The sequence below is a fragment of the Ricinus communis genome, chromosome 10 (genome assembly GCF_019578655.1).
Source record: "Ricinus communis isolate WT05 ecotype wild-type chromosome 10, ASM1957865v1, whole genome shotgun sequence".
Lineage (NCBI taxonomy): Eukaryota > Viridiplantae > Streptophyta > Magnoliopsida > Malpighiales > Euphorbiaceae > Ricinus > Ricinus communis.
Window position 1 is genome coordinate 23,816,642 of NC_063265.1, and position 15,247 is coordinate 23,831,888.

A 15,247-nucleotide genomic window follows, 5' to 3' on the forward strand; every position below is an offset into this window, starting at 1 on the left:
CATTTTATATACTAACAATAATTATTAATTAATATCAAAATTAACAATCAGTTAGGGGTGATATTATTCAAGGTATTATTTATGTTGTATGTAAACTTGTTAGTATATTTTATTCTTTTAAAGGATTATAAAATTGTTAATTAAAGAAAATGAAAGATGTATAAATTAAAACTACATAATTTGATCCAATAGCCTTCAGAATTGTCGGTCCAATTAGATTAATATATTTTTACTTACATGAATTAAACTGAATTGATAAATTTTCAATTTATATTATAAATTAGATTGAAAATCATGCTAAAAACATACCAAATCGAACCATAATCACTCTTCAATACCCGCAGACTCTCTTCTTCTACCCAGACGAACAAAGAATTTTAACATTTTTGAATAATCAGCGGAGATAACTAGAATTATTGGACAAATCAACTAATTACTTGCAACCAGAAATGAAGCAACTGGCGTATCAAAAGATCTTGTTTAGAGCTATGGTTTTATCAGGTATATACTAATTGAGATTTATTATACGATTCAAGGCTTACTAACCTCTTAACTTATTTTGGTTCTAATTATTATTATTATTATTAGATAAAAATTTGCCAGGGAATTCACCTAAATGTAACTTTTCTGATCCAATTTATTCAGCAACTTACTCATTCCAGGACCTTATCTTCTGTCATATTTTAGGATCCACCAACAGTTTCACACATACCCTTAATGTTATATAAGTGCATTTGTGTTTTTGGATTACAAAATTGTACAACAGAAAAGCATTATCCAATCAATATATAAAACAAAAATTTGAGTGAAATGCATTGGAGCAGCATTTCACATGTTTGGCAATTAGTACAGTGCATAAATTCAAACTATTTATAACAATAAAGACAAGGGTATAATAGAATAAGGTTAATAAAAATGACATAAGATAGGACGTCATATTCCAATTTAGTAAATTAAAGTGGGGTCTGAGTCTCTTACACTGTGTTTGGAAAGGAAAAACAAGTAGGGCGAAATAAGAAGAAAAGGAATATGCGAACGAGGGATCAAAAAGTAAGGAAATGAAAGAAAAAGATACCACTTGTATATACACTTAAGTTATAAGTGATAAATTAACGATATATATATATATATATATATATATATATATATATATATATAGATTAAATTTAAATAATTAAATATATATATTATTATTTAATATTATATTATAAAATATACATAATTTGCTTGTTCATTATAGTAAATATATTTCATATATTGTAAGAATTACTAAAAAAAATACTATGAGGGAGTATTTTCTAAAACTAATATTATTAATTTTTATTTATATTGATAAAAAAATAATAACATATAATTATATAATTTAGAAAGGTCATGTAGATTTGTATATATAACTTGTAACCTGCAATATTCTTTTCCGGAATTTTCACTAAAAAATTAGAAAAATAATCATTTTAAGACTACATGACTATTTTTGAATGATTTACCCTTTTTTTTATTAATTTTTTTTAAGAAAACTTGATTTATTTCCTCACATTTCCACACCCCATTTTCCTTCCCGAGCTTCCCAAACAAAGTGTTGTATCATCTGCATCGTCTCAATCATTTTCGTCTTACTTGGTGATGACCCATGTGGTCTCTCTCTCTCTCTCTCTCGATATATATATATATATATATATATATACAGGCGTATATATAATTAACTCACACACCCTCGCTCTTTATGAGGAGTAGATGAAAGAAAGAGAAAGTATGGAGCTGGGCAGCAAGGGCATGGCGGTGAAAGAGAGGGAAGTGGTGGAGGAGGAGAAAACAAAGTGCAAAGATGTTAAGGTGAAGAAACTTGGCGGCATCAGGACAATGCCATTCATTCTTGGTCAGTTTCCTTTCCAGTTTAATTTGTTGCTTTACCAGTTTAATAACTATGCATACTTCCTTACGAAAAAGAAAAGAAAAGAAAACTATGCATACTATTACAAAATCTTATCTGTGGCATTATTATTTTATATTACAAATAATTAGATTCAAATTTCTATTATTATTATTATTATTATTATTATTATTAATATTAATGCAAAAGACTCATAAGAGTTAACTCTCTTATTTTTTATTCTTGAAAAGAAATTGATATATCCTTTTATAACTTTTATCATTCTGGTGCATTAAACTTAGAACTCGAGTGGAACACATGATTATTTTTTGTTCTTTTGAAATAAGACACATTACTATTCTTATTTCTATTATTTCTATTTTATTTATTTTATATTTAATCACATTAAATATACACAATTAAACTGGCACCTCCCCCCACACACACACATATATATATAATAATAATAATAATAATAATAATAATAATAAAAATAAAAATAAATAATGGAAGAAAAGAAAGAATTGCATAAGGCCATTTGCTAGAGGCAGAGGAAAAACCAGACAGGAGAGGCTTGAATAGACACTCTGCAGCAAGTGTTACTGCCTGATAAGCCACTGTTTCATATAAAACGATATTTTACGTTTATTTATAGTTTATTTTTCTCTCACTGTTCTAAGAATCAGTTCCCTATGTTCTCTTATTAATTATTTCTTTTATGATTAGTAGGATGTGACTCATTATCTATTTTTTATTTAATTTTGGTATTTCTCTAAATATTTTTTTTATTTATATTTATATAAACTCATGCTGCATAAGTTCATATAAAAATTATAAGATGAGTATTTTTGTTGTCCAAGTTATACTTAATTTGACGTTTAATGAATAAGTGAATTATATTTTATAATTAAAAATTATTATTGTTTAATGTTCACTAACATTTTTGTTTAGGATAAATGATTATGAAATTTATTTTGAATTCTAAATTTAGTGTATTTAGTATAAATTATATCTTTTAGTCATAAATTCATAAAATTGACTACTACGGAACTAAATATCGCTAATTTTATTAGAAATAAATTTAAAAATATAAATTTTTATTTTGTGATAAAAATACTCTTAATTTAAATATTTAAGAATATATAATCTTTTTTACTTATATCGTATTTGGCTAAAACTCATAAAATTTATTAAATTTATTTACAAATCTAAAATTTGTATTTTTGAATCGAGTGAAAGTTAATTTATAATTTTATATAATCAAATTTGTATAAAATTAGTTATAACTAAATTAAATTTCAATAAAATAGATAAAATTTTTAATTGAATCCCATATTAGTAAATTAATATATTTTATAATATTAAAATATCTCTTTCAACTTTATTATTTTTATTTTATTTTTTTATATTTTTTTCAAATTAAATAAATTTTTTAATGAATTTAACTAAATATAGTATTAAGATTTTTTATCATTTTAAAATTTTTAATTTTATTTTTTATTACCTTTCTAATTGATATTGTTATTTTTATTATATTGGGACATTAATAAACATTAATTTTCACTAGAAGAATACTTATATCCAAATAGTTTATTATCAAAAAGACTAATATGAGATATTCCTAAAGTAATAATAAATTTATTTAGAAATGATTTCATTTTAAATTAACTATTATGAAATTAAATAGCACTTGTTCATATTTATTAATTATGAGTTTATTGTAGTTTGCTGTATAATATAATAAATTCTTAATCAATTGTTATTATTTCTTTGTGTTTTTTTCTTTACAGCAAATGAGATATGCGACAGATTCGCAGCCACAGGATTCCATGCCAACATGATAACATATTTGACAGAACAACTGAACTTGCCGCTAGTTAAGGCTTCCAATACACTCACCAACTTCGGCGGAACGGCGAGCTTCACACCGCTGATCGGTGCTTTGATAGCCGATTCCTTCGCCGGTCGATTTTGGACCATCATAATCGGTTCCATCATATACGAACTGGTCTCTCTCTAAATTAGTTTTTTTTTTTTTCTTCTTTCGTGTTTATTTGAAATTCTAAGTTAAATTGCTTTCAAAAAGATATATGGTTGAATTCTATCTATTTCAACTTAATCTCACGGAAGAAAAGATTTTAAAAACCACTAGACGGGAAAAGTGTTGATACTGCTCTCTCCAGCTATGGGATTTATTCTCTACATTTATGGTTAAATACTATTTACTTTTTAAGATATATTTTAATATATAAATTATTTTTTTATATTTTTATTTCATTAAATTTTTTTATGAATTTTCAATAAAATCAATTATTATCTTTTTTGTATTAGTACAAGAATTAAATTAGTAACTCAATAATTTCCTTAAAATCTTATTATCAATTATTAAATTTGTATAAAATTAATTTTATTATTAGATTAGAATAAAATTCTATTTTAAACATAAATTAACTTTAATATTTAATTAAAATAATAAATTAAGATTCTTTTTCTTTGCTCTACTTTTTTTTGATACAATTTTATTTTAAACAAATTTAAACATTATAAAACTATTTATATTTACAGCAATATTTCTAAATCACAATATAATTTAATTACAATTATTAATATAAAATAAAAAGTTCTAGTTAAAAAACATTATTCTATTATTATTTTTATCATATATTATAGTTAAATTATATTAAAAATAAAAAATAAATTAATAATCATATCTTAATCTAGCGAAATAATCTAGACACTAATAAATTTTATAGAAAAAATGTTGAAGTTAACAAATTCATTATTTATGAAAAGAATCATGATAATCTTGCATATTAAAAGTAGTGTTCTTTCATTAATTATTCAAATAAAATTAATATGAGTAAAATTTTTATTTTTAGTATAGTTTAATTTTAGTGTCTAATAAAAATAAAAACTCATAATTATTTTGTAATGAAAAACTTAAAATAAAACTCCTTAGTAATTTAATAATATTAAATAAAAAATAAATATTTTTAATACATTTAAATTTTTTAAAAATTAAATTATGCTAAAAAAATAAAAGATATAAACAAATAAAAGAAATAAAATTTATTATTTTCATTAGACACTAAAATTAACTTGTGCTAACAATAAATTTTACTCTAATTTGATAATAAAATTAATTTTAGACGAGTTTGATAATTAATAATTAATGTAAAAATCAAATTGTAATATTAGAGTTTCAGTTTAGTCCTTTGACTAATATAGAAGAAATAATAATTAGTTTTATTAAAACTCAAAAGAATTTTGATGTAACAAAAAAAATACAAAGACAAACTTGTGTGTTAGACTAAATCTTAGGAGTAAATAGTATTAACCTCTATATTTATATAAACAAATTTAATAATTTGTTAGTATATTGTCTAGCAGTGTTATTATTTAATAATTTAATCAAATTAATAAAATATTTTTAATTTTTTCTAATATTTTAAAATTATTTAGTGTTTTAGAATTGATTTTTGGTTAAGTGAACTAATAATTAGTTTTATATTTTATAAAATACAATCATACTTACTGCTGTTACTAGACACCTCTAATAAAAATAAGTTAACCACTTAGTACCACGTAAAAGAAATTTTGAGAAAGTTACAACATGACTTGGATCATCTCAAGACCAATAAATAATACAGAATCTAGTTTCATGAAAAAATTATAATCGGCTCATATAATTAGAATCATATCTCAATGCTCTTATTTATATCTATAATGACAGGGAATGATCAGTATCACCATATCAGCAGTGCTACCATCACTCCGTCCTCCACCATGTCCAACTCAACTGAATTGCCAGGAAGCCTCAACTCTGCAATTATGGGTTCTTTACATATCCCTTCTCCTCACATCCTTTGGCACTGGTGGCATTAGGCCTTGTGTGGTTACCTTTGCTGCTGACCAAATTGACATGACCAAATCAAGTGTTAACTCTCGAGGTTGGAATTTTTTCAACTGGTACTACTTTAGTATGGGAATGGCGACCTTAACTGCATTGACTGTTGTTGTTTATATACAAGACGATGTGGGTTGGGGCTGGGGTCTTGGTATTCCTACTATAGCCATGGCCTTATCCATTGTAGCTTTTGTATTTGGCTCCCGACTTTATGTGAAGTTGAAACCAGGAGGAAGCCCTTTGGTTAGATTGGCACAAGTAATTGTTGCTGCTTTCAAGAAAAGGAAAATAGTGATGCCTGATGATCGTGGGCTTTTGTACCAAAATAAGGAGCTTGACGCTGACATTTCTGTCACTGGAAGGCTTCTACACACCAATCAATTCAAGTATGTTGTATCTCAAATCATAACCACTCTAGACTCTATAGAAGTGTTACATGCATTAGTGCAGCTCTTAATTATTTACTGCTTTTGTATATGCAGATGGCTTGATAAAGCTGCCGTAATAGCAGAAGGTGAGCAAAATGATAAGAAGACCCCAAATCTTTGGAGGCTAGCCACAGTCCACAGAGTGGAGGAGCTGAAATCCATAATCAGAATGCTACCTATTTGGGCAGCTGGAATTTTACTCGTAACAGCTTCTTCACACCTACACAGTTTTGTCATCCAACAAGCTCGCTCCATGGACCGGCACCTGTCACATTCCTTCGAAATTCCACCAGCTAGCTTATCCATCTTTAGTATTCTAACCATGCTAACCGGTCTTGTTGTATATGAACGCCTCTTCGTCCCCTTCGCTCGTCGCTTCACCGGAAACCCATCAGGAATCACTTGCCTACAGAGAATGGGCATAGGTTTCTTTGTCAATATAATTGCAACAATTGTTTCAGCATTAGTTGAGAGCAAAAGAAAAGCAGCTGCTGCCCATCACAACTTATTGGATGATCCTCAAGCCATTATTCCAATAAGTGTGTTTTGGTTAGTTCCTCAGTTCTGTCTCCATGGAGTAGCAGAAGTTTTCATGTCTGTTGGGCACTTAGAATTTCTTTATGATCAATCACCAGAAAGCATGAGAAGCACAGCTGCAGCACTCTATTGGATTGCAATTTCTATTGGTAATTATATAGGTACAGGTTTAGTGACACTAGTTCACGACTATACTGGCAGGGAAAACAATTGGTTGCCTGACAGGAACCTTAACAGAGGCAGATTGGACTACTATTATTGGCTGGTTACAGGTATCCAAGTTGTAAATCTTGTTTATTATCTAGTTTGTGCCTGGCTTTATACTTACAAACCATTAGAAGAGGTCAAGGACGAGGAAGATGCTGAAATAACTAATAATGAGATTCCATATAAGCGCTTGGCTGATGCAAACGGGGACAAAGAGGTTGAGCTTGCTAGGAATGATGGAGTTAGGATTGTTTAAGATATAATCTATGAAAAGTCTTGCCTTATTCTACGTAGATGTCTTCAATCATTCGCTAAATCAATAAATGAGTGATATATATTTATTAACTTTTAAATAATTAAATATGTATTAATTATTCAATGTTAAACTATAAAATACTTTTTTTAAGGTAAATAATCATTGCATTAAACAGCCCTAGAATGGGCATTAGAGTGCAAAAGATCCTCCAAAATAGGTGGAGGATTAGAGATCCAATAATTGGACTAAAAAAAAAGCTTACAGTTTTTGGCTATCCAATCAACAAGATTAACTTTTCTACTAATATCTCTAACCAAAGCTTTCTCAAAATCACTTAACAAAAATTTTATATTATAAACAATGGGGTTCAATTCCCATTCACAATCTCCATAACCCTTGTGCAGGGCATTTACCACACGTTTAGCATCTACTTCAAATAATACCGTCCTCACACCAATCTCTGATACTAGTGAGATAGCTTCCCTTAGAATATAAGCTTCCACAACCACTATCTTTCCAGTAATGAATCTAAAGGAATGACCATATACTATCAGGCCCCTCTCATTACCAAAAACAACTGCTCCCATAGAAAATCCTCCATTTCCCTCCAAGCCATATCTGAGTTGTACTTGAGGAAACCCGCTGGAGGGGGAACCCATACGTTGTTAGATTGAGCTAAGGGACGCATTTCAAGACTTTGGTATGCTCCAAACCTTCCTCTCACCCTAGTATTAGCCATCATTTCTCATGAGGTCTGCCACCTTGTAAGTGTTACCCTCAGGTCCTTTTAATGCCAAAAGACTGAAATTATCCAAAGAAGGAATCCACTTCTCTTCCTAGATACATATACTTTTTCCATCCCCTATATTCACCCTTAGACCCTCTTTCAATAGCTTCATGCCCTCCAACATACTAGTCTATATCCATGACTGATTTCTCTTAGACTCAGCATTTAAAAGTTCTCCACGGGGGAAATATAGGCCCTTTAGCACTTTGGCCCAAGGTTTATCTTTATTATGGAGTAGTCAACAATATTGGTTGGCTAAACAAGCTTTGTTGAAATCCTCAAGACCTTCAAAACCCATACTACAAAATCCTTTTAGTAGAGTCATTGTACCCCAACCCTTTCAATGAATTTTCCTGTCTAAATTAGGACCACCAAAATCGAGCCAAAATCCTATTGAGTTTTTGACAAAAAAGCTTTGGAAGTTTGAAATACTCTATTTATGACCAGGAATCGCCTCTCAGGACAGATTTGATCAAAATTTCTCTTCCCGCTTAGGATAAAATTTTTTGTTGCCACCCTGGGTCTTCTTAATAACCCTCCTTTCGATAAATTTAAGCGTTTTCCCTTTTGATTTTCCCTACAGTATTGGGACTCCTAAGTAAGAATGTTTGGGCTTATTTCCTGCATACTGAGAACTCTCAATACATCCTTTTTCTGCATTTCCAACATACCTTTATTGAACATCACATGAGACTTCTCGAAATTAATATTAAGTCCTGATGCTCCACTAAATTATTGAAGCACTTGTTTAAAACAGTCAGCCTCTTGCACTAAGGCCTTCCCATACAACAGGGTATTGTCTGCAAATAAAGTGCTAACAATAGGAGGGCAACACCGATTAAGCTTTAAACCATTTAACCTTTTGTTCATCACTGCACTTCCTAGCAGACTAGTCAATGCTTTAGACACATAGAAAAACAAGTAGGGTGATAACGGGTCACCTTGATGCCCTCCCCGCGAAGGGGAAAATGGAGTAGATGGCATCCTATTAATCAACACTGAGTAACTAACTATTGTGATGCACTCCATAATCCTCTCACCATCCATTCATGAAACCCCATTCTTCTCAAAACTTGTTCTAGAAAGGACCAATGTATTCGATCATATGCCTTGTATAGATCTAGCTTAATCACCATATAGTGATTGTTTCCCTTACATCTCGAATTTAGGTAGTGGAAAGCTTCATGTGCTAGGATTAGATTATCTTGAATAGCTCGATTACGCATAAAAGCATTCTAATTTGGAGAAACAACGTCATTCATTATGGGCTTCAATTTGTTTACTAGAATCTTGAAAATTACTTTATATAAAAAATTAGTGAGGCTTATGGTCTGAATTGGGCAACTTTAATAGGTGAAGGACTTTTGGTATGAGGGTTATAAAGGTATGGCTAAGCTCTTTTAGCATAAAACCTGACTCAAAGAACTACTTAACTGCTCTGCATACTTGGTTCCCCACCACCGCCCATTGGGATTGAAAGAATACCCTAGAGAACCTATCCAGGCCTAGGGCTTTAAGCCCACCCAGCTTAAAAATAGCTATTTTAATTTCACAATCTAGCACTGGTTTTGTAAGAGTAGAATTCATTTCCTCAGTCACTACAGGTTTCACCATCTCCATCACTTGATCCTCCTCTATCTGCGGCTCAGAGGCATACAATTTCTTATAGAGATCCAATATATGGCCCTCAATATCTCTTTCATTCTCTAACCATCTCCCTTCATCATTCTTAAGTCAGAAAATCAGATTCCTTTGCCTTCTATTTATTGTAGAGAGATGGAAAAACTTAGAATTCTTATCTCCTTCCCTCAGCTACTGAATGCGGGATCGTTGAAGCTAGTGGATTTCCTTAAACCTCCTGTAACACCCGGAATTTTTTTTTATATATTTAATAATGAGTTTTTATTTAAGTTAATTTTAGCTTCATTATTATTGGGTTTAATTTGAAATGATTTAATAAAAAATTTAATATTAATCAAATAAATGAGTTATTTTCTATACCCAATTAGTTTGAAATTTTAAGAAATTATTCAAGTAAATTATTTGAGAAATGATTATATTTTGGTTATTCAAAATTTTTCCCAAATGCATATTTATATAAGTAAAATTATATATTGGAAAATTATGATAGAAATTATAAAGGATGTTTTTATAAAAGAATTTTGAGAAAATTGGTATTATAATTGATTAGTAGTATTAAATTTTAAATTGGAAATTTATTTTGGAATAAGGATTAAAAGTATAATTTTATTTTTGTGAGGGTTTAATGGAAATTTGTGAGTTTCGTATTTTTGTAAATAAATATGTCGGTCAGGGGTATTTGTGTAATTGTGTATTTTCAATAATTCGGATTTGGCCCAAATTAAATAGTTAGGGGCTTAATTGAAAGGCTAAAAAGAAGTTTGGGGGTTAAATTGGAATTCTGCAGGATGAAATTGTAAGTAATTAAGAAAGTTGAGGGACCAGATTGCAATAAGGAAAAGTTTGGGGGCCTAATGTCGATATTGAAAGGAAAGAAATCCGGAAGAAGAAAGGAGGAGAGAGAGAGAGAGTGTCGGGGAAGAGAGAAAGGAAGCAGCTGCGTTGGTGGCAACCGTCGGGGCATGAGCGGCGAAAGGCGTCAGCGGCAGCCGGAAGCTGTGGCGGCGGCCGGAGCGTCGTTCGGCTTCCGGCCTTCCGGCCGATCTTGGTGGCGATCGGCTCCCCTTGGAGAGCTTCCTTTTGGGCGGTAGCGGCGTCGGTTTGGTGGCCGGAGGAGAGTTCCAAGTGGAGGCAGCCGCGTTTTTGGGTTTTTCCGTGAGATCCGGCCGGAGGATGGACGATCGGAGGATGTATCCCGACTCTCCTCATCTCAAGCTTCAGCGATGGCACCCCGGTTTCGTGGCGATCGGGCTTCGTTTGCGAATCGACGGTCGAGATCGTCCGTAAATCTCCGGATGATCGGGTGTCGATCAAAAATCGAAGCGGGATCGTCATCGGTAGCGTCGTTGTGAGTCTGATGGTGTGTTCGGATCGTCGATCGGACTCCGGCGGCCGGAGGCGAGTCGATCGAGCGACCGAGCGTCTCGATGATCTGTCTGTTCGGCTCGCTCCAACCGAGGCACCGGAGCAGAGCTAGGAGGTCGCCCAATCCTATTCGTGACTGTTAGTTCTCCCGCGACTCTTATTCAATAACCCGACTCCTTCATCATCGGGTGATGTATTTGATTTGGTATGTAAATTGGTAAATCTTAGATTCTCCGGAGTAGTAATAGTAGATGTATCAGTTGTAAATTTTCTGAGTTTCAGGTCTCACCTAGTTTTTCTGGCAGACCGAAGTATTTATGTAGAATGTAGCTATTAAGATAATTTGTGGTTTTAATAATATTAATTTGAGATGAGATTTGTTTAAATCAGTGAGTGTCAGGCTTACTACGGGTTTCGGTGGCCTTAAGCCTACCCATTCCCTAGTGCCGGTCACGGGCCCACGGGTGGGGTCGTGACACCTCCACACCTCATCTAGCCTTTTAACCAAATCGGCTTCTTGACTATTACTTAGATCAGTATAAGGCATTGCTTTAATCCTCTTAATATCACTAATTAATGTTTCCTCCAGCTGTAAAATTTTTCGAAAGACCTGCCTATCCCAACTTATCAACACCTTTTTACAAGCTTGTAATTTCCTTTAGATTCTAAAGATCTAAGACCCATAATCTTCCTTTTTCCAAGATTTGGCAATTAAATCACTACAATCAGGATTAAGCAACCACTTACTCTCGAAATGAAAAACTCGTCTATACTTCATGGCTTGTACACAAAGGTCTAGAATCAAGGGCCGATGATATGACCTGATAAGTGCCTCATGTATGACCAAAGCTTTATTAAATAGAAGCTTCCACTCAAGGTTCACCAACACTTTATCCAAACATATAGCCACGGCCTCATTACCCACCCTATTATTAGACTAAGTTAGAGACGGGTCTTTGAAAGCAACCTCTATCAATAGATTACCATCCATAAAATCGTGGTGCTTGTGCAATAAAACAGTTGCAAACCACAATCCCTGACCTACAAATTGTAGGGCTCGGGTTCATTTTAGCTGAAGGATCGAGAGGATAGTATAAATCACTGACCTGCACTTCTGAAATGTCCGTAACAAAACTTTTGTCTTTATCATCTGACTTATCAAGCTGTGTTCCTGAGTGGAAGGTTCTGAAAAACCTTTCCTCGGTGACTTTCCGAGGTTTCTTTACTCACCTCACAGCTTCTTTCTTTAGCACTCTGCCCCATTGAGCAACTGAACTTCTCTGCATCCGTAACGGCAGGATAAGGATGTCTGACACCTTTCTAAGACACAACCCCTCCTTATCCAAACAAGGACCCGGGATGAACATCTTTTCACATGCCATCGGACTACATCGTTCCTTACCGTTTCCTTGAATATCCTGAATCTTCAGCCCCTCAATCGCCATAAATTAAAGTAAATATGATGTTTCTAATACTTTTAACCTAAAGATTTTCATAACAAATATAATTATTAAATTGATCTGATGGTCAATTAACAATAGTAGATGAAATTAATACAGTTATAAAGGTAAAGAAATCATTTATTAAACTCATGATAAATAAGGTTCATACATAAATAAAAAGCAAAACTAAACACTTATGGAAATTAGCCTGACATATTTAATCCAACGTTCATTGAAATTAAATAGAAAGACATAAAAAAATAAAATAGAAAATTAAAGCTCCCTCAAATGCAAAAGTTCTTTAAGGGATGAAGATGATTGGTCCTCACTTTCCACGTCTTGAAAAGATTGGTCCTCACTTTGCACGTCCTGAAAAGCTTCTTTGATCTTTGAAAGAATTATGCAAAACTAACTAAATGTTTGTAGAAGATGAACTGTAGAAAATTCACAGAGAGAAAAATAATAGATAGGTCCCTTGTTCAACTGATCTCCACTACTTGTGGAGATTCCTTTTTCTTAGAGTTCTTCTCTAGACACAACACTACTATAATTATCCTCTTGACTATCCTAAATAAAATAAAAAATTTAAAAGTAATTATCCTTAATTACATAATAACTAATTAATTTCCCCTTGTGGCCTTGTATTTTTCGGCTAGGCCTGCAAAATTAGTAGTCCACGTGTCTTTATTCTAAAAATTCGTAGCAGCAGTCCAATTTAAGCCCATTTATGTACATTAGGCTCGTATTCTCCCTTTTTGGCTATTAATATATGAAATTAGACAATAAGGCTAAAGTGAGGTAATAAGCACATATTTCAAACATACCAATAAATCACTAAAATGCCTTAAATATATATACATAATATGAACCTATCAAGTACCCCCCACTTAAACATTTACTTGTCCTGAAGTAAATAGGAACTTAAGAATTAATCTTTGCAAAAAGAATACAGCAATTCATATTCAGCTCAAAGGTATTACTCAAAACAATCTCATTAATGTAGAAATTATACTAACCCAAGAAAACTTTAATCATAGAAATTTTCTTAAAAAGATGTATGCTCAATCATAGTTAGCCAAAAGATTCAAGCATCCAATCTTTTACACATGTTTCATAATAAATAGTTTAGTTCATCTTTAAAAGATACAACTATGATGTATAACTCAAATCACCATTACCTCATTCAAGAAGCACAACCTTAATTCATAAATAAGAGACCAATAAGCATTTATATTTTTTACTTGCTTTTCAAGCTCTTGTACTCTTAATTTTCTCTTCTTTCTTTGCACCCCTTGGATTTAAACTTGATACTTAGGAAATTTCTTTTTTTCTTGAGATATTATGCATTTTTACACAAATACAAACATGGGTAATGAATGCACCTAGTTACTCAACAAAACATACATTAAGATACTTTGCATACTCATGACCTCAATTGCCTTTTTACGCGAAAATCAACATTGATCATGTAGATCTCTAGTTACTCAACAAGTAAAATAAGCAGAGTAGAATTATTAAACTTAGAGCTTTAACTTGCCCATATCATTTCTCATAAACTTAGGCAAGCTATAATAACAATAAGAAAATAATAACCTAAATCATACACTTAAATTTGCCAAACTATTCATTATGTCCATATACAAAAGATGAACACTTGATCATTTAAGTACAAATAACTCATGAGTTTACATTTATATATGTGTTTAAAAATCAATTCAAGAACTCAAGGGTTAACATAATAGTATTCTTTTATTAATTCTTTAATATAGAATAATAACAAAAAGCTGAGTAGAAAAATTTAATATTTCGTAAAACTTAATAAAAAATTACTAAATATATGGCATATAAAAATAAAAGAATTACTCTAATTCTCCTCCCCCGCACTTATTTTAGACATTGTCCTTAATATCTTAAGCATAGAATAAACAAATAATGGAGAAAAGATAGAATACTTTCTTGAAAAATTGGAATGATACTTGGTAGCCATTGTTCATAAGTAATATCATCCTATAGAAACCTTAAATAATCTTAAAGGACCATCATTGATAACTAACAAATTAATTAAAATAAAAATACTGAAATTAAAACGTAATCATAAGGTTATGATTACAAACAAAGTCATAAAAGAAATCCTAATGGGCTAGAAAGCATAGAAATCCTAAGGTAGCTAAAAATAAAAAGAAATATCCTATAGTAGCTAGATATCTAAGTCCTAAAAATAGAAAAATAAAAGAAATCCTAATAGAAAAACTAAAATTAATGATGAGATGGGGATGATGGTAGTGATGGTGCATCAAAATCAACTAATTCAAAATAGCAATCGAGCTTGTATGTTTGTCGACGTTGGCTCCTCTCCACATTAGCCAAGTCAAAATCGAACGTGTTAAGCCGTTGGTTCAGGTTGGTGTTTATTGTTTGCAATTGGTTCAATACTTGGTTCCAACCTTGACTACCCCATTCTTGTCCTCTTCTTTCCTCATGATTTGATTCGTCCTCTTCTTGCTCCTCCCGACTTAACTTTCCTCTTGCAACACTACTACTTCCTCTACTAGACATTTCACAATCTACAAAGCACATTGGGCCACCATGACTATATACCATATTTAATCTAACTAATGCATATATATCAGAATTCCCTAAAAGGGAATTCCCTCATATGGTGAGCTCTTTGGATCAAATCCACATAAATGGATCATTAAATCTGTGACGATGTGTCCTAGGCCAACACAACTCTTTGGTCTAGCGAGGACTTTTAATAAATTTGCATGATAAAATAAGCCAATGAAATTGACTTATTATTGTCCAAA

The 15,247-nt window shown here is 31.6% G+C and overlaps 1 protein-coding gene across 1 annotated transcript; it reads left to right on the top strand.

Moving 5' to 3' along the window:
- Positions 1-1,685: 1,685 nt before the first annotated feature.
- On the top strand, positions 1,686-7,294 carry LOC8269295 (protein NRT1/ PTR FAMILY 3.1). The gene is made up of 4 exons (XM_002517221.4): positions 1,686-1,876; positions 3,661-3,878; positions 5,604-6,163; positions 6,260-7,294. The coding sequence occupies exons 1-4, from the start codon at positions 1,735-1,737 to the stop codon at positions 7,203-7,205; spliced, it is 1,866 nt and encodes a 621-aa protein (XP_002517267.1). The 5' UTR covers positions 1,686-1,734; the 3' UTR covers positions 7,206-7,294.
- The last annotated feature ends 7,953 nt before the right edge of the window (positions 7,295-15,247 follow it).